Source organism: Lissotriton vulgaris, chromosome 2_1 (assembly GCF_964263255.1).
Source record: "Lissotriton vulgaris chromosome 2_1, aLisVul1.2, whole genome shotgun sequence".
Classification (NCBI taxonomy): domain Eukaryota; kingdom Metazoa; phylum Chordata; class Amphibia; order Caudata; family Salamandridae; genus Lissotriton; species Lissotriton vulgaris.
In genome coordinates, this window is record NC_141687.1 from 405,614,120 (window position 1) to 405,638,204 (window position 24,085).

General features: G+C 44.0%; 1 protein-coding gene across 1 annotated transcript in view; it reads left to right on the forward strand.

Annotated features, from left to right (window-relative positions):
• Positions 1-24,085, forward strand: part of CYP20A1 (cytochrome P450 family 20 subfamily A member 1) — a 275,234-nt gene that overhangs the window by 122,519 nt on the left and 128,630 nt on the right. The window contains exons 7-8 of the mRNA XM_086955289.1: positions 1,720-1,835; positions 21,831-21,885. Coding sequence (XP_086811415.1) covers positions 1,720-1,835; positions 21,831-21,885 — 171 coding nt within the window. The remainder of the gene's footprint in view (positions 1-1,719; positions 1,836-21,830; positions 21,886-24,085) is intronic.

Below are 24,085 nucleotides of genomic sequence, written 5' to 3' on the forward strand. Positions count from 1 at the left end.
GTAATGCAAGGCCTATTGCAAACAGGGTTTTGCCCCTATCCTCCCTCGACCTTCGGCAAGGAGAGGAGTGGTGCATGCTTTAGTCTCCCTCCCTCGCTTGAGCTGTGGTGGGGGAGGGGGCAAATTCTACCTCCTGTCCTTGGACAGGGTGAGAGGGGTTTAAACGATGTCTCCCACACTTGGGCTGCGTGGGGGTAGTAAGAAAGCAGCACATGCGCCCCCAGCCTTTACGCAAAGACAGGGAGGACATTATTGGACTCCTCCCTTGGGTCAGGCGCGGGGAGCTGGTGTGGGAGCAGCAGCGAGTCCTGAGCAGAGGCCTTGTGTTCTTTCAGGTTCTCCTGCATCTGTTAAACAGGCCAGGCTGGGGTATTCAGAGGATAGTTGGTTTACCCACTGGCTTATACTGTTGTTTTGTTTTCCTCCCATTAAGAGGAACCACTTGGGTGTCACGTTAGCATGTACTAACGTAACATACGTGTCCCCCTCTTGGGACATCTGGGCAGGTGTGTAATGTTGCCGAACTCTAGGGCCCACTTTATCAACATTGGAAGGATTAATGATGAATTCGTCCCGTAGGGATTCGATTTTTCGGCACGGGTTCAAAGACCTGTATATGGAGTGGATGCATGAGCCCTCTGAGGCACCAGGCCTGGAATGCAAAGTGTTGTGCATACAATACGGGATGTATTGTCCAAGCATACATACCCATGTGTATGGCAGCAAATACCCGCCTTGCCCTAGTGATTTTGAACCATTTGACCAATCTGCAGCAGATGTGGCGCAATGCCAGATGCCCCGCTACACATCTGTGGTTCCAGGTTTGGTGCAAGTTGGTCACGGGGTCGGAGTCCAGGCTGCCAGGGATAAGAAGAATTGGATTTCCCATGGAGATGTCAAGCTGAACTATAGATGCGTGATTACTCCTTTGTATTAAATAAAATGAGTCCAATTGATATCGATTATCTTATGGGTCAGGCGATTCTTGCATGGTGTTCTGAGAGGTCATTTAATGTACATACCCATGTATAGAGACTTTTCAGCGCCACTAGTGGGAGAAATGTGTCCTCGTGTCAGAAAAGAAATACGGCTCGCTATCGAACTTTACTAAGCCATTGAAGGTTCCTCGGGAGATTTTATTTGTTTAAAACATGCAAGCCTAAATTTCAAGATAGTTTTGCTAGTTTCATGTCTATGATTAATGTTTTTACTAAGATGCTAGGTTTTTGATTTCTACTTATCTAAGAGTTTAATATTGTATTATTGTTAATGGAAATGTAGTTTTTATGTGCGTTTTATTTTACGTCCATGCCTAGACTCCGCTCCGCTTTCGAGCAGTTTGCACTTTATGAATGAAGTGAATCAATGCATAACTTGGTGAGTCTGGTACCAGTAGCCCAGGCGGTGTGATGTGAAGCGGATCACTATAGACCTCCGTTCAATTAACTGCTATAATAGGCAGTGCTGTGAAAACCGATTAAATGCGAAATAAAGACCGTTATTTGAAAACAAAACGTGGGCATGATATTTCTGGGAGCTGTATCGCCTTCGGTTTGCCTCTTTTGAATAGCTTCTCTTTGTTAGTGTTTGATTTGTGAGTGCTAATCTCTGCGCCAAGAGGCTGTACCGTAGTATCTAGCGCTAGGGCGGGCCGCCCTCTCCTGGGGGGCCCTGTCAGTGGCAATCCCTTGATCCCACTCTTCTGTTTCTCGTTCCCAGCCCTGATGGAGATGGAATCGGTCCTCAAGAAGCTGGCGAGAGAAAGGCGCGGGAAGAGCATCCCTCGACAGATCTTCATGGACGCCTTGCTGCAGGGTAACCTGAGCGACAAGCAGGTAATCCCGGACAGACGGATGGCTGTCGTGAGGGGTAGGGGAGGGGCCGTATTCCCAGCATGCATTAGGAGGCCCAAGTAGCCCTTGTCTTATTTTCGCTGCTGCATGTCATCTTGGATAACTCTGTAGGTCGGGCGCTACCCCCTTCTAATATTATTCGAATCGCCCAAATGATTTCTTTCTATGGCCGCTGTAGCATTGTTACCGACAACTTGCATTGCTTTCTAGTAACATTGTTTCTCAGTGTGGCGTTACTTTGGTAATACTTGATGTCAGTTTGCGGAATAAACATTTTTCGTCAATGTGAGACGAATGAAGGCAGTTGCATCCTTTGGGTACGTGTTTTTTTTTTAATAACTAAGCTGTAACGCAGAAATCCAAAAGAGAACAGACGGGGCCAGGCCCTTAACTGATTGCCAAGTTTCATGGACGGATGCTAGCCCCCCGCCAGAACGGGCCGTCAGACAAGCAGCGCTCGTGTCACCGCAGCTGACAAGCTCTTCAGATGATGCGCTGCTAATCCCTGCTACACGGGCCCATCTCTTCATCGCAGCCCTGACGGGGAGCGGTCCGAGGGGAGCTGTCAGGTGGGGAGACAGCCGTAAGGATGAGCTGTCAAGGATGCAGGTTTGCACCCAGCCCCAACTCCCCAAGGTGCTATGCGAGGTTGGATCTGACATTCCGATAGCTTCTAAGCAGACACCATCTAACAAGCTGCTGCAGCTCTCAGACCGGACTGAGGGAAGGGACGCGCGCGCCAAAGGGAGCCCATTCAGAAGCACAAAAAGACCCTCAAATAGACCAGCAGGCACTCGCATAGTCAACAGCAGACCCCGGTTGCCCCACACTGTCCCTCATGGAGCTGCAAACTGACAAGGCCACGAACAGGTCCTTCCGTATCTCCTAAAGACACCCCTGCACCCCTCAACAGACACTTGAATTGACATACTTCAGAACAAGCCATCGCATAGCTCCCAACAGACCCTCCTGTACCTCCAGTCGACCCTCGCATGGCCTCTACGACAGGCCTTCACTTAGCTTCCAACAGACACTCACAGAGCACAAAAAAGGTTGCTTGCTTTTAATTCTGAGCATGCTGTGTTGCACATCTTTTCAACTTCACCTTTAATGTTCATTTCTCTCCTTTGTGTATTAAGCATAGATGTATGTACACGACTATATAATTTCTTGACATAAGTTGAGGACCCAAGTAACCCTGGGCGTAGTACTACGCTTGCGGAGTGTGCATTGTTTGCGGTACTACGCAAATAAATTGCACCAAGCACAGTGCAAAAACGCGTAGCGGACAATCTTTGTTTCTCGCGGTCCTCAACATCAAGTTGGCGACCGCGAGCGAGCAAACATCAAGTTGCCAATCGGGAGCGTGTAAAATAAACCTCCTGACGAGATTCTCAATGCGGGAAGGTCAAGTTTCTCATTGTGAGTGGTAGCGTATGCTCGCGACCGCTCGTGATGAGAAACTACCAGTCTGCGTTGAGAAAGCTGCTGCTCGAGTACAAATCTACTCGAGCGGCAGAAAATTACCGCTTGCACTGTGCAAGATGCCGTTTTGCAATGATTGCACAGTACGGACAAGCGCCAGGCACTATGCAATCAGTGCGAACAGCATTTTCCCTACTGCACTACACAGTTTGCGTAGCTACACCTAGCGCAAAGTGCACTTAGCGTAGTTAGGAGTAGCGCTACAACGCAAACTACGCCCAGGGTTAGACCCAAGCAAGTAGAAAGGCTCTCCACAGCACATCTGATTGCAAAGTTTACAAAAATTCAACCACCGAAATGTGGTCCGCTTAGATTTTCTTCTACCACTCCTGATCTCTAAACACTACTTTGTTTTACAATTTAAAATTTCTGTATCCCGAGAAGTGCATTTTCTCATACACTTGTATATTCCCTGTTTTCATAAATAGTAGTAACATTGTTTGCTGTCATTTCTTGTTGGTTGAGGGGCTTTATCTAAAGTCTAAAATACTTTTAATATTTTCCCCTTCGTAGCAATTAAATTTTCCTTTTATAAATATTTTTTGTTTTTTCTCAAGCTTTTTTATTGTTTTTCATACAACTGTGTAACTGAATCTCCAACCTTGTAGGCTGAACATCGATTTCACGTAAATGGCGGCAAATGACAAACACAACATAGGCATGTACAATCTGAAAGGCCACCACCAAGATAATGCCTGGTATGAGGAGTGTATGAGCATTGAGACTAGGAACCTGCGTGAGTAATGAGGTGTGACAGAGGTTTTTACACAGCTCAGAAAAGTAAGCCCCCCCACTATGATGGTCTCAGTGTTGCTGATAGGAAAAATTGCCAATGTAATATTCCATGTTGCATTTTTTCCCTGGTGCTCGGTTTTACTTCCTGTTTTAGAGTTCCACAGATGGTCATGAGGTATAACATGCGGTTTAAATTATGGCACAGTAAAACTGCGCTACTGGGGAAAATATTTGAGTGCGGTGGGGACTAAATTTCTCTTTGTGTAGGACTCTGATTGTCCCGTAGGATGCAAATGTAATTTGCCTTATTCCTGCCAAATCAGCATGAGGGGCTTAGTACAGAATATTGAGGGTACTGTCTCTACTCACTCTTTGGTCTCTTTCTTCAAAAATAGTAGGTATTTAAGCTTAATCAACCTTTAAATACCTACTGCTCCATAAATACTTCAACACGCACACAAACAGAGTTATGTTCCCAAAGCTTACACCCAAACCGGCTAGACCGTTGCGGCGGTCGATTGATTGTTTCAGCTGTCTACTATGTTATTTACTCCATTAACTTTTACTTTTCTAATGTGCGCATATTGTAACTACCTTGACTGCCTAACGATTTTCTATGTCTTCATATATGTATGTACTTCAATCAAGCGATCTCGCATTATATGTAAAGCACTATGATACCCTCGGATCTAGCTAGCGCTATATATAACCTATAAGTAAATACATTTCTTCCATGGGGAAGGCAATGATTCTATGTCTTCCAACATTAAAGAGTTTAGCCGTAAGAAACCACACATGCAACTCACCCTGGGTGCTGGCTATGTCTAAGAATTAGATAACATTCCCTATTGCTTCTGGCTTGCCCCTCCAGTTTTTGTTTCTGAAACTGTTCACTTTTCCAAATATGGATTCAGAAATATTTAACAGATCCACAGAAGGGCAACATACGTTCTTGTATGTCGTTGAATACAAGGACGTGCAAGGGAGCTGATCTCCCTACCTCACAGCGCTCAGGGGAACGCCCTCAGGGAGGCCTTTTAGGAGAGAATGGGCCAGGCCATTCACAGTTATGACGTGGTGCCACCATTGCAATGGAAAGGAGGAAAAGGGGACAGAGCCACCAAACATGGGTGATGGGGGGTAGGATGGCAGAGCAGGATGGCAGAGCAAGGGTGTTCCAAAGCCCAGTATAATACATCTGAATACTGACTACCATAACAGGGAATGCACTAACCCAATGTGGGCTGGTCTGTGGAAAGGAATAAATACCGTTTTCTTGCCTGCTATTTGTTTACCATCTCCTCTCACCTAAAAGGTTTACCGTTTCCTTGTGATTGGGCAAGCTTTAAAAAAAAATATTCCAATGTCACCATCACATCCTTTGTAAATTTCCCTCATCACTTTAAAACAAAAGTTAAAGTGCAGCTATCAGTGAGGAAAGTTAAGATTTTAACTTAGGTTAAAAAAACATAAAAAATTCACCCAAAAAGCACTGCCATTTAAAAAGAAAACAGGGAAGTTCAAATCTTACTACTCTCCTCACAGATAACTCCACTTTAACGATTGTTTTTTTTCCAGTGAATTTCTATGTTTTTTTAATTAAACTTGAAGTAAAATTCCTTTATGATACATTTGCTGGCACCACCTCACCGCCGAACACACATGCCCTTTGCAGCGTTGGGTTGAGGGGTAGAGGTTGTCTGCAGGCACTGCACCCAACTCCCTTTGAGAGTTCAACCCCTCTCTGTGCACAGCCTTAAGCCGTCCAGCAACAGACCACATGCCTCATTTTTTAAAATGTTTTGTAAGCACACTGGGGGCCATGCTGATTCCTGCAGGATCGAGATGAGGCCAAAAATGCAATTTTTATGTTGTTGGCCATGGGGAGGTCTCTCTGCAAAATCAAGTTCAGCACATGGGGACCAAGTCCCCGTATCCTGTAAAAGCGACTGTAACATTTTCTTTCATGTTGCGCACAGCCAATTAGATTGGTTGCTCTCCCGCAACACTGGGAGTTCCATGGGGGTGGGCTGTCTGATGGGGGTGGGGACCAAGCACTTGCAACCAATTGTTTCATTAATTTGTGGTAGGAATCCCTGTGGGTCTCATGGGATATTATCTATTTATATATATATCCACCACCAAGCTTACACAGTCCAGTAAGCACGAGCCACTCCGATCCAAGTTCAGCAAATAGATTTATTTTCGGGCACAAACAACGCGTTTCGAGCTAAACAGCTCTCGGTCACATGACCTTTGTTACAAGTTTACACTTTTTTATACGGATCGCGTCACACACGACGCACAACATAAAGGAAAGACAGTGGATAGATACCATAATCCTGTGACATACAGACAGAAAGTGCTCGAAAATATTCATACCTGAAAGTAAATCTCATGCTGTACAAGTTCCAGATTGTGGCTAATCAAATCTCTCTCTGATATACAAAAATATATAACAAGGGTATTAACATGGCAATAGACAAGAGACTGCAACTGCGAAGTCCCCACAGTATAAATTATGACTATTCCTATGCAACAAACCTTGGGTATAGTACCCTGGATTCACAGTGGCTGAACCACACAAAGGAGTCAGACCATGACTCGGAGTCGCTAATGTCACATTAAGTGATAGGTGCATCAATAGTTGAAATAAATCACAGGGTAAAGTACCCCTATATATACTGTTTACGCAATGATCTTCTGCTAATCCGGAAGGGTCTATATAATAACATCATAGGTATAGTACCTGATTGATTAAAGGATCTACAAGATGAAATCCAGCAGTGGGGGGCTCGTAAAACAGCCAATCAATAGCGTCCCTTTGGGTAAAGCACCCAGATGAAACTAATAAGGAGAGAACGGTTGTCGCAATAATACATCTGGATCTCCGTGCTCATAACTTCTCCTAAAATAATCGTAGTGACTGCACCCCAAAGTCAAACATAGTAAATCTGCAAAAGAACAAGGAAACAAACAACAATATTGATGTGTATACTTGGTTCCTCGTAGTAAAAAAAATAGAAGATCAAACACCATCCACATAGTCTAAATTTGAAACTTTAAGGGTCTGGCTCCTAAAACGTTTGCATAGGGAATTAACTTTTGCCTAGTTGCACTCTGCCACCCTAAAAGCCCATCAGAAACAGTGTACACACAAACCTCAACAGTGAAGGGATACAAAAAGGAAAATTTAGGGATGGGTAATGAGTTACATGCATATTAAAACCAATTGAAATATCGTACTGAAAACTCTAGTTCTTGAAAGGTATCAAGGAGACTCTCTAATTATAGATGAACATACATCTCTTTATAATTGTTTATTCCAGTCGGAAAGACACTACCAGCTTGTAGGATAAACCTAGATTCTGACCTGCGTAGGGATTGGATTCGATTACCCCCCTCGAATTCTTGGGGATGGTGTCCAGTGCGAAATATTTGGCAGTGGTCCAATAACAGTTGTGTGCCTGGCTAAAATGTCTAGTGGTGCTATAACTCAGATCTTTGCTAGTGATAGCTCTCCAATGCTCTAAAATCATTTTCTTCACATGTAAGGTAGTGGATCCAATGTACCACTTGCCACAAGGGCAAGTGATCACTTAAATTACAATGTCGGTTCCACAGTTTATGTTCTTCTTAATAATCCACTGCCTATTGGTTCTCTGTAGTCTGACTTCTCTTACATTTTCACTGTTGCTACAGGCCTTGCATTTTCCACATTTGTGGAATTCACTAGTTCTTTCTAACCAGTTAGGCTTGTGTTGTTCCATGTGGCTCCTGACTAGCATATCCTTGATCGAAGGGCCCTTTCTGCAAGTTATCGATGGATGCTGGCCCAATCTATCCCTGAGGATGTGATCCGGTGTCAAGATATCCCATCTCTTCTCGATGATTTTGCTAAACTGGACAGATTGAGTGTTATAAGTCAAGATCAGTCTGATAGGGGACACCTTCTCTGTCTGTTTGGTTTTTGGAGCTTTTTAAAGGGCTTCTCTTAATGGAATCTGCTCTTATCTCACCCATTTTGAGAATTTTGAGAGGCTACCACGTGCCCGAAATCTGCTAATCATCTCTTTCTTGTTCTTTTGACAGTTACTCTCAGAGCTACAGTTTCTTTTTGACCGCAAGAACTCACTAAATGGTATGCTCCTCCCAAAAATAGGGGAATAGCAACTAGCTGAGTGAAGTACAGAATTCCCTGCTTTTTTTTTCTAAACAGATCTGTAACCAACTTAATATCCTTGATAGTGAGCCTAATATCAAGGAAATCCACTGTATGTTGACTGTGTTGCTTGGTGGATTTTAGATTAACAGTACTTTGATTCAATTTACTGAAAAACTGTAGAAGGACTTCTGTCCTGCCCTCCCACACAAAAAAGACAACATCGATGTACCGTAACCAGATATTGACTCTGCTGGTCCAATATTCAAATGACTAACTCCAGAGCACCTGCTTCTCCCACCAGCCCACCAAAAGATTGGCATAGCTGGGGGCAAACCATTTGCCCATCAAAGTCCCTTGTATTTGCTCGTACAGTACACCATGAAACATAAACACATTTTCCATCAAACAAATCTCTATCATTTGAAGTAACGGGTGTGTGAGCCAATAGATGAAGACTTCAGGTTTTCAAAAATGTTCACATGCCTTGAGGCCATCTCTGTGTCTTATGTTGGTGTAGAGACTTTCGAGGTCTAAACATACCAACCAATGCTCTTTGTCCCAGTGTATATTCTCAATTTTCTGTAAGAAGTCCTTCATATCTCTCACATACGATGCCAAATCCCTGACATATCCTGCCAAAAAGTGATCAACATAGATTGAAAAATTCTAAAACAGGCTATTCTTAGAGGATACTATTAGGCGACCTGGTGGATGAAGTGGATCTTTATGCACCTTGGGGAGCAAATAAAAGGTGGGCACTGTAGGTGTGCTATTTTTCAGGAATTAATGCTCATCCCAATTGAGTAGATTGTTGTCAAACCACCCCTTTAGTAAGTCATATGGATATATATATATATCTATATATATATATATATAGATATATATAGATATATATATATATACATACATACACACACACAAAGCCCTAAAGCAGATTCCGAGGGCACACAACAGCATGCCAGCCCTGCGGCATCACTCCTCACAACTTGCCGCCAACCCTCGTATTTGCAACTTGCCGACGCGCTTCGAAGCTAAGACGCTTCTTCTTCTGGGCAGGGAAAGCACACAGCAAACCACACTCATAGCTTTCAAACATCTTTATTTGCTAAGCAGCCCTCTAGTGGGCGGTTACCCAAAGCTGCTTCATTTCATAGCAGTCTGGGATACGTAGTCCAGAGGTCTGGATTGCATGATTGTGTCCGAGTGAAATCCTCCCTAAGTGGGTGACTTGCTGCATGCCAATCGATCCATTTAAACTCCTGTAGTAGGAACAAGGCATTGGGGGGCAAGTTCTTAACGTGGGCTCACTGTGCTGCATGTTGGGCAAAATCCAGTTTCTGCTCGCAGCCTCACCAGTCTCACCTTCCCATAGCGTGAAAGTGCTCCTCATTGTGGTCAGGGAGCCACGCAACATATTAATAAACAAAGCCCTAAAGCAGATTCCGAGGGCACACAACAGCTCGCCAGTCCTCCGGCATCACTCCTTACTCGGAGACAGTCATGCAATCCAGACTACTGGACTACGTAGCCCAGACTGCTATGAAATGAAGCACCTTTGGGTAACCACCCACTAGAGGGCTGCGTAGCAAATAAAGATGTTTGAAAGCTACGAGTGCGGTTTGCTGTGTGCTTTCCCTGCCCAGAAGAAGAAGCGTCTTAGCTTCGAAACGCGTCTGCAAGTTGCAAATACGAGGGTTTGCGGCAAGTTGTGAGAAGTGATGCCGGAGGGCTGGCGAGCTGTTGTGTGCCCTCAGAATCTGCTTTAGGGCTTTGTTTATTAATATATATATATATATATATATATATATATATATATATATATATATATATATATATATATATATATATATATATATATATATATATATATTATCACAGTTTTCCGCTAGCGCAGTCTATTCTCTCCATTTACAGACCCAAAGGATGGTGGGAAATAAAGCCTTCACCCTCGTTAATGAGTGCGGCTCATGCTTGTTCTTTCAGAGCGAGATTGTGAGATAATATTGTAGGCGTGGTCCCGCCTAGAGTCTGCACCGCCGACAAGAGCGCCACTATGCTGCCCGCAACTGGACCACATTTGGGAGACTGCGTAAGCAACAAGGGAAGCGGCTTGCCACCAAGGACTGGACTTTGGCACGGTGTCCAGCTAACACAAAAGGTTGTCAGCTTGGGGATTATTGACGAGAGAAAACATCCACATCACCCACAGTTGGGTAAGAACATTGACCCTAATGCACCACAACTACCAGCATGCCATAATCCTACTTATCAAGGAGTCCACCCGGGGGCATAAATACCTTGATTACGCTGACAGCGTTAGGTGGTTGCGTTTTGGGGTTCTGCGATGTAGCGGCTGTCCTCTGAAGAAGGTCTGGTTACACCGAAATATATTAGGAAAACGCCGAAATAAAGCCTTCACCCTCGTTAATGAGTGCGGCTCATGCTTGTTCTTTCAGAGCGAGATTGTGAGATAATATTGTAGCCATGGTCCCGCCTAGAGTCTGCACCGCAAACAAGAGCGCCACTATGCTGCCCGCAACTGGACCGCATTTCGGAGACTACGTAAGCAACAAGGGCAGCGGCTTGCCGCCAAGGACTGGACTTTGGCACAGTGTCCAGCTAACACAAACGGTTGTCAGCTTGGGGATTATTAAGGAGTGAAAACATCCACATCATCCACAGGAGGGTAAGAACATTGACCCTAATGCACCACAACTACCAGCATGCCTTAATCCTACTTATCAAGGAGTCCACCAGGGGGCACAAATACCTTGATTACGCTGACAGCGTCAGGTGGTTGCGTTTTGGGGTTCTGCGATGTAGCGGCTGTCCTCTGAAGAAGTCCTGGTTAGACCAAAATATATTAGGAAAACGCCAAAATAAAGCCTTCACCCTCGTTAATGAGTGCGGCTCATGCTTGTTCTTTCAGAGTGAGTTGTGAGATAATATTGTAGGTGTGGTCCCGCCTAGAGTCTGCACCGCCGACAAGAGCGCCACTATGCTGCCCGCAACTGGACCGCATTTGGGAGACTGCGTAAGCAACAAGGGCAGCGGCTTGCCGCCAAGGACTGGACTTTGGCACAGTGTCCAGCTAACACAAACGGTTGTCAGCTTGGGGATTATTAAGGAGTGAAAACATCCACATCATCCACAGGAGGGTAAGAACATTGACCCTAATGCACCACAACTACCAGCATGCCTTAATCCTACTTATCAAGGAGTCCACCAGGGGGCACAAATACCTTGATTACGCTGACAGCGTCAGGTGGTTGCGTTTTGGGGTTCTGCGATGTAGCGGCTGTCCTCTGAAGAAGTCCTGGTTAGACCAAAATATATTAGGAAAACGCCAAAATAAAGCCTTCACCCTCGTTAATGAGTGCGGCTCATGCTTGTTCTTTCAGAGCGAGTTGTGAGATAATATTGTAGGTGTGGTCCCGCCTAGAGTCTGCACCGCCGACAAGAGCGCCACTATGCTGCCCGCAACTGGACCGCATTTGGGAGACTGCGTAAGCAACAAGGGCAGCAGCTTGCCGCCAAGGACTGGACTTTGGCACGGTGTCCAGCTAACACAAAAGGTTGTCAGCTTGGGGATTTTTTTTTTTTTTGAAAACCTTTATTGTGCAAGTAGAAGCGTACAAATACGGGCCTACAACCAGTCAGGCCGGCCACAACACATTATAAGCGCACAAAGTCAGCATTGGAATTCCCCAGCAGTTTCCCAGCAGTATATAAACGAGCAAACAACATTAAGAGGCCGAGTATAGCCGCTAGTAGCAGGATGAAAGAAGGTTAATTTTATAATATAGTAGGAAGTATAGCAGGAGCGTTAGCAACTTTTGACTTCTGAAATCCTATGGCAGGCAGTTGGTAAAGCATCGATACAAAGGAGCAGTGAGAAGCAGAAGTTATAGCAGCAATTGGCAAGAGTCAACATAGAGTCGCCCCGTTTCAAATCAGTTCCTACCGCTGCCCACCATCCACCCGTCACCACCTGAATGTGTGCTGCTACAGTACAAAGGAGTCAGAACAGCAACGCTAAGAGAGCCGTCCACTATACTAACCCAAATAAAGGGAGAAAGAGGGGGGAAGGGCAGAAAAAGGAATATAAAAAAAAAAGGAAAAAAACAGGAAAGAAAGAACGCAGCGCCGCTATACGCGTCCCATGGCGAATAAAGTACACAGAACTAGGGACCCACGATCGGGGTCGAGGCGAGTAAGACACGATATATGTGCTATCATTATCATGGACGTGAGGAAGTCATACCCCACACTGCCGGCTAACACTCCCCGATAAGGGGATACAAAAGAGCCATAGAACCAAGAAAGAACGGACAATATAAAGACCCCGTCCCTCCCACACCACCCTGCACCCCTGCAGAAGGCTACGGACTACCCCCCCAGCAGCGTGCCTGTCGCCCTAAGTGGAACCCGAAGTATAGAAGAATCAGAAAGTGAAAAAAGAACACAACAGACAAAAAGAGAAAGGAAGGGGGAAAGAAAACCAGTGGGAGAGGAGAACTGCAACCGAACATTCAGCTCTTACCCCCGCCTTAACACTGTTGAAACCCACATCGGAACGAGATCGACACAACCTCAAATATCAGGAACACGAAGAGGAATCGGTCATATTGTTACAGCTGCGATCAGTCCTCATCACCATACAATAATTAGCAGTCCGCCGAGGCAATTCTATCTCACCCCTGCCCTCTCCTGGCCATAGCTGTAGTACACAATAAAATAGAATACAGCAAGCAGTTCGGCATGAAGTGTACATAGGATCGAAACAAGGAAGGCCAAGGGTGCAAAACAGGGTATCCCAGTCTCGAGCAGCAATGCAAACAATGGCGACAGAAGACCAAATTGTCAAAGAGCAACATCAGGAACAGCAAACAGTCTGGGTGCGGTCCAGCTGCCCAAGGGGGCGAGGTATCCCCCGCGGGGCAGCCATGGGACCCCACCAAAGCAGTTCGAGTCAAAAAGCCGCCGAGCTCCCCAGCCAGACTGACCTGGACGGGCCCCGACGTGGGGCCCTCACCCATGTCCGCCACAATCAAAACTTCCTGGAGGTCCGGGGTCACAGACATACGGTCTCCCAGATAAGCGGCGGCATCACTCTCTGCAACAGCCGAGCGAGGCAAAGCAGCACCCTTCTTCAGTCGGGCCTTATTCATGGAGGACGGCCCAACAGGCATGGCGGCAGAACCGCTATCTTGCACAGCTGCGTCAAAGGCCATGGCCACACGCCAAGAACATAGGGCGGCGAGGACATCGCCAATCGTGGGCTCACTCCCACAAGCTTCAGCCGTCGTGCAGTTCGACAGATCAGACTTGCCGCCCCAAATAGGTCCGGGACCCAGGGCGACGGCCGCCATTTTGTCAGTGCAGCAGGGACCCTCCGCTCCTCAGCCCTCGGACCGGGCCGTCGAACCAGGCCCAACGGAGTTCCGCCGAGCCCCGGTAATGGCAATCTTGGTGCAGAAAGATGAGCCGCCAAAAGCAAGGGGTTGCCGGTGCCACCGTCTCACGGGCGCCGTCCGCCGATTCCGGGCGAAGGGCTTCAAGATGGCCGGACAGGACAACAAAGGGGGGACAAGCCTCCTGTACGGTCTACCCCCGTCCGAGGCGGGCCGCGCCCCGCAACAAAGCCCCCGGGCCACCAGACCGGGCTCGGTCAGTCGCCACCGCCACAACCGCACAATGGCCTCTTCAGCCGACCCCTCTCCTCCACCTGGGCCGGCGTCGATGCCTCGCTCCGGCCGAGCGTCACAGGCGAGCACCCAGCCCGCACGCCGTTGAGGCTCTGGAGCAAACAAGAGCACAACTCCAGATCCGCGGCACCCCGGAGCCCCCAGGTCAGACGGTAAGAGCGAGCAGCGTTTCACCTTCCCATATTCCGCCAAATGTGTCTCCTCAGGGCAGGATGAAGTACAGGATATGTGTTTCAGGCAGGAGGTGGACGGAGCCGAGCTACAATGCGGCCATCTCGGTCGCGAGCTTGGCTCCTCCCCCAGCTTGGGGATTATTGAGGAGTGAAAACATCCACATCACCCACAGGAGGGTAAGAACATTGACCCTAATGCACCACAACTACCAGCATGCCTTAATCCTACTTATCAAGGAGTCCACCAGCGGGCATAAATACCTTGATTATGCTAACAGCGTCAGGTGGTTGCGTTTTGGGGTTCTGCGATGTAGCGGCTGTCCTCTGAAGAAGGTCTGGTTAGTCCGAAATATATTAGGAAAACGCCGAAATAAAGCCTTCACCCTCGTTAATGACTGCGGCTCATGCTTGTTCTTTCAGAGCGAGATTGTGAGATAATATATATATATATATCGAGCACTCCGTTCCAATGCTCGCCGCTGCCAAGAACGAATGCAGACCCAGTAACTTGTGCTTGAAGCTGTTTATTTCGCCAGCACCACCGCCACAACGCGTTTCACCCTGCTCCCAGGGCTTGATCACATGACATATATATGTTTATATATATTTTAATTTCTCAAAAACTACTGAACAGATTTACACAAACCCCACAATGACTATTCGTTGGATTTAAATACGCAGTGGATGAATGGGTTCACTCAGCTACCACCTCTGAAAGGGTGAAGAACAATATTGTGTTAGAAGAGTTTGTGGAAGACTTACCACCTGACAAACAAAGATGAGTGAAATACCAGAAAGCAACTCTGATGGAGGAAGTAGAGCTTCCGTCCTCTGATCAAAGAACCCAAAGTGGAAAAGTCTAATTATCGAATCTCATTATCAAACTTTGACCCAGACCATAGAAATTATACCATAAGTCAGAACTCCAATAGGTTCAGTGTCCAGAGATATCCACAAGAATAAAGACCCCAGTAGAGTGATCTCTCGGAAAAAAGACTCACCCTACAATCTGGACACAAAGTTATGATTGTGACAATTGAAAAGAAATACCTTTTATTGTGCAAGTAATTACAATTATTACAATAGCTCGCAACACATCAGTGTAAAAGCAAATAAGCCCATAAATACACACAGTTAAAAGCGTCCTTATGTGTAAATCAAACATAAGGTTTAGATGGTTTACAATCTGTTGTAAGTATTTTGTGCCTTTTATGTTTTCTTAAAAACCTTCAATAAAAACCTGTAAAGTGCCTTTTCCCTCAAATTGAATCTATTAAAAAGAACATTTTACAGCATGATTAAAATCCAGCATAGCTTCTTAGCCACATGTTTGTCAAGCCAATCCCCCCAAAAAACAGTAACCTGCCAAGTGCCTCGTATTCACAACGTAGAAATAGCAGTCCTTTTCTTAACCAAAGGAGTGCCTGTATGGACCACATTGGCTGTCATCTGACCTGTTACTAATGCTTCAGCTACCCTATGTTGCAGAAGTAAGATCGTGCCTTAAAACAACTTCAAAAAAATCGCAGATAACATTGTTTAGCGTCTTGACAAGCCAGCATATTTAATGATCAAAATATTGGAAACAGACAGAATCTAATATACTGAATTAATGGGTCAAAATGCAGAGAATATGAATCGAAGAGTCCACTAACCTAGCCCAAAGTTTGTATTGCCTTTTGTCATCATGTTCCGTCTGGCCATACTAGTAAGCTCTTAGGGGAATTAATCCAAATGTACATTTTGTCAGTTTTTCTTTTTCATTTCCTTGCTAAGCAGTTGAAAGAGGTAGGATGGTGGTACACCAGGTGCATAGAGCTTGGCTGCCTAGCTGCCGTGCACCTTACTCTTCAATAACTGCCTATCCCACTCTGTAGATATTAGTGTTGCTTGTTTTAATAGCAACTCAGACGTCTGGGCAGCTGGGAGGTTACTTGCCCAAATGTTCTGTGCCTCGAAGATGATCAATGAAGATTTACAATAATGATGCCATCTGGCCTCTGTAGAGTGTATTGCCATCCATATGGTGTGTTTTAGAGTGTCAGTCTGTGCTTGCTTGGATTTTAGACTGTAGACTAATAATGTGCATGCTTTGACTGATTATGCGAGATCAAACACAATTCTAAACAAATTTGGTGTGTTTGAGCTTGTGTCTGTAACAGGTGACTTGTGCCCTGTCAAGCTAACATGACAGCTGTTTTCGGAGTGGGTGTTCCCCATATGTGATTGTGTGAATTTACTTGCTGGTCATCACCCTTAGGAGGGAGAGGAAGTTTGATTTCGCCATTGACTTTTGAAGTTTGCAGCCTGCCCCGGTCAATGAATTTGCTGTTGCCTGATGCGCAAGAATGTGTGGAGAAATGTGACTTCTACTATCCAGCCACACTTCCTAATATTTGTAGGTGCATACTGTCTCGATTTTACTCCCTTGAATGAACCATGCTCCTCGTTTTAGAAGTGTAAGAGTCATAATCATCACCTTTGTCTTTCTGGCATTGATCTTTAAGTTGTTAGCTTCGCAGTAAGTGGTCAACTAATTAAAAAGTCTCTGTAGGCCTATCTTGCCTGATCATGAAGCACCACATCAGCAGCATACTGGAGCGTATAGATCCTGAGCCCTGCTGCTCTTGGGGGAAATATCCTTGTCATTTCAAGGTGTTCTTTTAAGCCTGCCAAATAGAGGTTGCAGAATAGCGGGGCCACTGTGCAGCTTTGTTTAAAGCCTTTATTAGTTCTAATTTCTAAGGTTGTTGACCACTCAGAACTCACTTGTATCTTTTCCCCTAGGGTTTGAGTTTATACGTTCTGATAGCTTTCAAAATGGAGGATGGGATGTTGTTTAGCTTCATCCAGAGATTCTCTCTTCAGATAGTCAAAAGCTGTTTTTAAATCTATAAACCATATATATAAGGCTTGATTTTAACCGCAACTGTCTCCTCAATCAGATGGATAATGCAAAATAGATTATCCTCAATATGGCAGCCCTGTTGTGCTGGTGGGAATCTGTTAATTCTTTACTACCCATCTCTGCAGCTCTGTGTTAAGGATACTCACATAGCACTTCCCCTTGTATCAAGGAGTGCAATCATCGGATAATTTCCAGGGCTGGAGTGGTCCCCTTTCTTATACAAGGGTACCAGAAGTGAACCCTCTGCAGTTGTCCTGTATGGTAGATCCTAAAATATAAGATTAAAAAATTGGGATTTTGGGAAGTGGAAGCACATTTCTCGAATGTGTAAGGTAAGCCAAAGTTGTAAGCTTGGCTGGAATACATTATGGGCGCAATTACCCGATGACCTCCCTTTTCCCAAAATGTAAGTATCTATGCCCACCCCACCAGAGGGTTCGTGGTTAGAGTAGGCTTCTCCAATGAGTACCTCTTGAGCTGCTGGTAGCTCTCCAATTACCGTAAGTAGTTCTCCAGTATGCAGCCCATATTATTAAATTAGAAGCTTTTTCCTGCTTAAAATAATGAATAATATACCAACATTGAAAAGCGTGAATTGAGATGAAAATGTGTGTGTTTTCTAGACTCATAAACTGGTGTTTAGAGAAAAATTGGCCGAATTTCAGTTTAATTTCCAAAACAAGCATTCCAACTATTGAGTTGGGTAACGACAAACAAATATTATTTAATTGTCAATATACCGTTCAGCATGCACATACGCTTTTTAAATCATGTGGCGTTGGGGAGACTAATTACATTGGTTCCAGGCTTTGACTGGTATGTATTATCCATGTAGGGGTATGTCACATTGATAAAACCTTTTTTACATTAGTGCTGGTAACCTGTCTGAGTCATTGATGTAATCACTGCTTGAGTGGCGTCACCACTAATGTAGTCTTGTCAGATGTGGTCGTAATTTACACCCCTAATAATATTACTAGTTCTGGAAGATTTTCACTGCACATAAGTAGCTCTTACGACAGAAAAGGTTGGAAACCAATGGGTTAGAGGGTGCTTGCAAACTGTCTCAAGTCCTGAATTGTGTAAGCATTTGGAAGAGAGCTCAGCAATCCACTCATAGTACATTTCGGCAATACTAAGACCTACCCCATCACCAACATCCTTTTAAATAGAGCTGATGAGTGTTTTCCGTTGTCCATACATCCTCTTCTTCACTTGTCAAAACCAGTAGTACTTGGCACTGATATACCAATTTTATGAACACTTTTTTATGCATCAAACATCTACTCATCTTGGATGCTGGAAGCAACCTTACTGAACCATGCTATTTATGACCCACCAGGAAAGGAAAGATAAAGTTGCAGTAAAGCATGAAAAGAAAAAGGAAGAAAAGAATCTGCCTTGATTGATGCATAAAATCCCTTATCTTCAATTGTCTGGAACCTAGAAAACTAGTAAGGAGCAGGCTCATGCAAAGACTTTATGCCATACTGTTCTCCGGTCCTGAGAAGAGATTGATGTACCCCCTGGCCTGTATTTCCAAAAGATGAGAGACCAGTCTACAACATGCTACCCAGCGTTGAAAGAAATTATCAAAGAAAACTATTAGTTCAACAAAATGTTCTCAGAGCAGTGCTACATTTTGCACTGAGGAAGGCAAAAAAGGTGATGAGTTGAATGCTTGCATTAATGTCAGCCACTGATAATTACAAAGGCCACATTTCAAACCATTGTTTTTCACACACTATGCCTCTCCAGACCTGTCACATGCAAATCAGTGTCCTGTTACATTTGGAAGAGTCAAGCCTGAAGTGCCAAGCCAGGTCCCCTTGTAGGTACTGATTGGAGAACATCATCCTACAATGTTTATTTTTGCTAGAAGTATGCACAGAAACAAGAAATTGCTACAAAAGACCTTTAAAACCATTCACTGTCTTGGCTTCTCAGTAGATTGAGAACATGTTTATTTTCTTATCACCTGGTTCTCTGCAATGTTATGGCACATTAATTAAGGCTGAAACCCCTTGGTATGTCTTCAGAAAGTATATTTTAAAAGGATTATGTGTTACTCCACAATCATACCTCCTTTAATCCAACTAGAAAGGGGATTCTGAGCGGTATATCTCTACATAAGTCTACCTCACGCTCTACATTGAAAACTGTCAAATTTCTGTTGCCGTAGATCTCAACCACCTGTATCCTCTTATTTAATGGGGTTTAAGGAGACTACCAAACTTCAATGAACGCCTTCCCATGCAAAAAGACTCTATGCAGTGTGCATGTTGATTATATACTTTTAGACTGCTGAATTTGGACAATATTGCTCACAAAGCATTTGTTGCACATATATGTCAAAGACCGAGAGCCCCTAATTAGGATTTATACTTCCAAATACCTGGTTTAGATGGTAAAAGCTCTTTTTGCTACAGATTTCCACCCAGATCCTAAATGGAAAAACACTTTTAATGGTAATGAATTTCCATATCCTTCTCTTCTTGCAAGTGATCTGTATAAACATGCACTTGGTCTTGTGTAAACCTCCTAGCTCTGACTTCACTACATATACCCCCTTTACCTTTCGCACCCTTTCACAACTTAGCAAATAGAAGTTTTAGCAAAGGTGACCTGTAATGCCTGTGTGCTATTACATCTTTGATTGCTTGATTAATATGAAGGTCTTGGACTAGAGAAAACCAAATATCTGAACAGCGACAATAGTTCTCAGTGCCAGTGTCTTCCTCAGCTTGAGAGGGAGCAATCCCCAACACCTTGCTCAAAATGAGGTTGCTGTATCAAGTTTTTCTTGCTTTTGGAGAAACTGGATTTTAAAAGATAGGTTATAGATATCCTGGTCAAAGAAGCCATTCATGTGGAGATCCTAATAAAATTACAACTTGAAAGGATGTTTTGGAATCCTGACATGAAAAATCATGTAAATCTGTGTAATTGTTCTGTGTACTGTTGCACAGTTGGGGACCACATTTTGTATTGTTGTATTCACTATTAACAAAGTGAGTTTTAGCATTTAAACTATAATATGGAGAGATGTGATGTGTAAGAAGGAATAAGTGTGGGAGAATGGGGGCTGCGTCTGATGTTAAGGTGTGTGTAGCTTCTTTCAACACTCGCCCTGGTGACAATACCGTAACCCATGTGCAGTTGTAAAGCGGTAGAATGAACCTCTCTCGCCTCTCTCTTCTGTAATGAGATTCATTTATGTATGCTTGGATGAGTCCTTTTCATTTGTCTATTTCTGAATCTCCCAATTCACACAATTCACAATTGAGATTTGTTGTTTTGTTTGCCTGAGTTCAACACCGGTGCGTCCCCTCTTTTGGTTTTAGAGGCATACATATGGATAACACTTATACAACAAAGAGGTTTTCTTCACAGAGTATTCCAATAATCTAGAGGGTCTTTGGCCAGAACTGAAACAACCACTTTGGTAGTTTATTTAGATCGTAATCTTTAAACCAATACACAGTATTTACTTGGATTAAAATATTATCTATCGACAACAATTCATACAAATTCTCGTTAAAATCTCATTCCTTTAAAAGAAAGGTGTAAATGGACTTCCCCCAGTCTTATGACACTTAGAAGTGGGTACACTTATTATCAATTACTCCAAATGATTTTTTCCTAATAAAATTCATAAAACCGGTTATCTCTAGACACAATCCTATTTAAAACATTAAAATCTATTTCTGACTTATTATAAAACTCTGTACAACCTTTATAAATTTCCCAAGTGCAATTACAATATCAATGCTTGGAAGTTCTGTAATTAGCTCAAGTGCTTGTCTCCTATTTCTTATATCATATTTTATGAATATTGGACGCAGCCAAAGTTTACGCTGTTCTAAAATATTTATACAGTCCAACAAAAAGTGCACGGTATCCCCTTTTGTACCCAACCTGCATTTACAGTGCCCATTAGGGTCCAACATTTTGGTTTTAAATTCTTTATTTGATATCCATGGATTAATCCCAATGCATAACCTTAGGATCTCTTGTCTAAACCACGGGTTAGGCAATAGATCCAAGTAAGGGAACCAGGTTTCCTTTTCTCATGCATTCATCATAAAATCCACCGATATTTTCTTACCAAGATATTCCCTATCCATGCTTCTAGTAGCAGCTTGTCCATTAGTTCTTAGCTCCTTTGAATGAATGGCACAGTGGCTGAATCTCAGGAACACATAATGGCCATTTAAAGTAAACCAGAAAGTGTCATTTTTAGGTTAAGATCAATGATGTTTTGTTTTAGCTGATTAACTGCTGGCATTGTTCCTTTGGAAAACAAGCTATCGGTCTGATTGGTCAAATATGCTTAGTCAGCCAATCGACTGGCTCAGAACACTCACTGAATAGACAGCAGCCCTGCTTCCAGTCTGCCTTTATACGGCTTTTGTGCGCTGCTCATTATTTTTAAGTCATTATTTTTGTTGAAGTCTTGTTCAGCCATTGTGGCTAACCATTTTTGAAACTTCAAACAGTTATGCGATTGAACAGTATCCAAGCACTGGACATCAATGTAATCTTTGTAATTAGTTAAAGTCGTGCCTGTCTAATTGCCATCTCATTGGATCTGTGTATGCCAAACTGCTATGTTAGTTCTCTGGCTTCCTTTGTGAGATTCAGTGCCTTTCGACATGAATGTTAAATGTGATTTTTAATGTGCAACAGTGGTTCCCAGTGCTCTTCTTGTGTAGGTTGTATGACTTGACAATAGATGGGACAGGGTGCCGGATAGCGTCTGTGTGAGTGCCTGATGGTTTTCTCCCCTTTTCCCATTTGTAGGTGCTGGAGGACAGCATGATCTTCTCACTGGCAGGATGTGTTATCACAGCTAACTGTAAGTAGTTGCTTCCCATTGCTGGGTGTGTTAGGCTCCATTTCTGTTCTCCTCCCTGCACCAGTTACTTCATGCGCCATGTACGTGGCCCTGCTGGCTGCTCTAGGAGGGAAGAGGGACTGCGACTAAACTGCGCTATGGAGAATCTGGGCTGGGGAAATGAGTGAAAGAAACTAACAAGGAAGAACTGCATGAGCTCTGTCGCTTTCTTCTGATGATTGATGCCTCCTGCATCAAAGTGATTATCCAAGAATGATGCATCAGTACTCTTTGGCACCACCTGGCATGAGAGAATATATAGGAACTGCTGGACTGCGATGGGGAGTTGTGTTCACAATGAGGCATTTGTACAGCATTATGTTGTGAGGACTTTATTTCAGAGGCGCTTGCAAGTATTTTTAAGTGATGTTTGTTATCACACCAAACATCAGATGTCATCCTGTGAATAGTGAATACCCCATTCAAGCAGTTAATCATATATACCGAGCAGGTGAGTTTAAATGATTGCGGTAGATAGTGTCCTCATTTAGTTCCTACTCAAACAGAAATGATAAGTAGTTTCTATCCTGCAAACTAGTGGGGAGGTTATGTAGTAAGAGAAGGGAGAGCAGACAATCCTGCAAGGGACAGGGCAGCTACTGTCCAGTCTGAGTATGATGCAGTTTCTCCATAATGTCAGTCTGTTGATGCATCCTTGATATACAAAGAATGAATCTGTGTCACTTGGAAGTGAAATGTTCTCATTTATTATAAAGTGTAGGTGTGAGATAGGATTGTGTGCTTTTTGGATGGGTCTGATGTGGAATGTAATGCAGTGTAGCTAAGTGGTTTAAAGTTGTGGCCTTTGCATATTGTCATTCCCACAGCACGCAGGAAATTTCCTAATTGGTGGTATATGGGAGAGTTCCTGTTTGTCTTCAGCAACCCCTACTTTATGCCACTTCACGGCATTGCCACTAACAGTCGGTGCTTTATTTTCCCCAGTGCAGTGCCACGCATGCTGTCTGAGGCGTGCCCCCCGCAAGACCCATCTCAAGTTGTTTCCTTAATGTTGTAGGGACAACAAATTCTTTCTTATGGGTTTTATGGAAGTTGTCGGAATGAAGTACTCGGGGTATGTTTCAGCAAGCCGTAGATGGGAGAATGTGTCTTAACTACTTGGGTGCTAACTGAGGCTAGAAATTTTAAACTGCTTCTCCTTATTTTTCTATAAACAGACAAGAAACATTTTACACCGGCACAGTCTCTATTACAGAAGAGGTCGCACAAGCATGTGCAGCGCCTTTGGTAATGCTAAAGTGCCTCAGTGACGCATAAAGCATGGCTGTAAACCAACCGCCTTTGCCCATGCTCTGTGGTATCTTTGGCCCCAAGCTACAGCCAGCCTAAGTGCCCAAAGAATCCACTAGCTCACTAGGGTTTTCTGAATGCAGGAATTTGCATAAGTAGGTGCGCTGGGGCCTTTTAAATCTTGTGGGGATTTGTTAAACAGCGTTCTTACTAGCAACTAAAAAAAGCAGTTTCCTATGGAAAGTGCAACTCAACGATTACTATGGAGACCGTATCGCTATATATTATATCTGTAAAATGTATATAACAGCTTTCTTGTGAAGACACACTGTTAGGAACTAATGATTTTAAATTTAGAGACTCCTTTAGAGTTTGGCAGATGAAAGGCATCTGCCAAAATGTGGTGGATTTGCTATCCGCCAAACTTTTTTACTTGCTCTGTTTAGAGTTATGAGCAACACCATCTTTCCAGTAGCTGAGCCTCCACTGCAAGTGGAAATTTTTAACTGACAGCCAGATCACCAGTGTACTTTCGGGTAGTTGTTCCATTGTCCGTCTTTCTGTTCCAAACAGAAAACAAAGGAAATTACCTATGCTCGCTGAAAGAAAACACCTAGCATGACTGTTATGCGTCTACTGGGAATGATGGAGTCTTGTATTGCCATAGTTCAACAGGCAAGGCTACACATGCACCCATTGCAACAGTGTTTCTCTCACCAGTGGCATCAAGCAAAGGGTCACCTATAGGATCTAGTGTTGATAGACTACCATACTTGCTTTTCTCTGCAATGCTGGGATTTCCTCAATGTATTAAAGGGTGAAAAGTCGGGGGGGCTTTCTTGGGCCCATTGCCTCATATCATTCTAAACACAGATGCATCAGAAACAGGCTGGGGTTTGCACCTACAAGA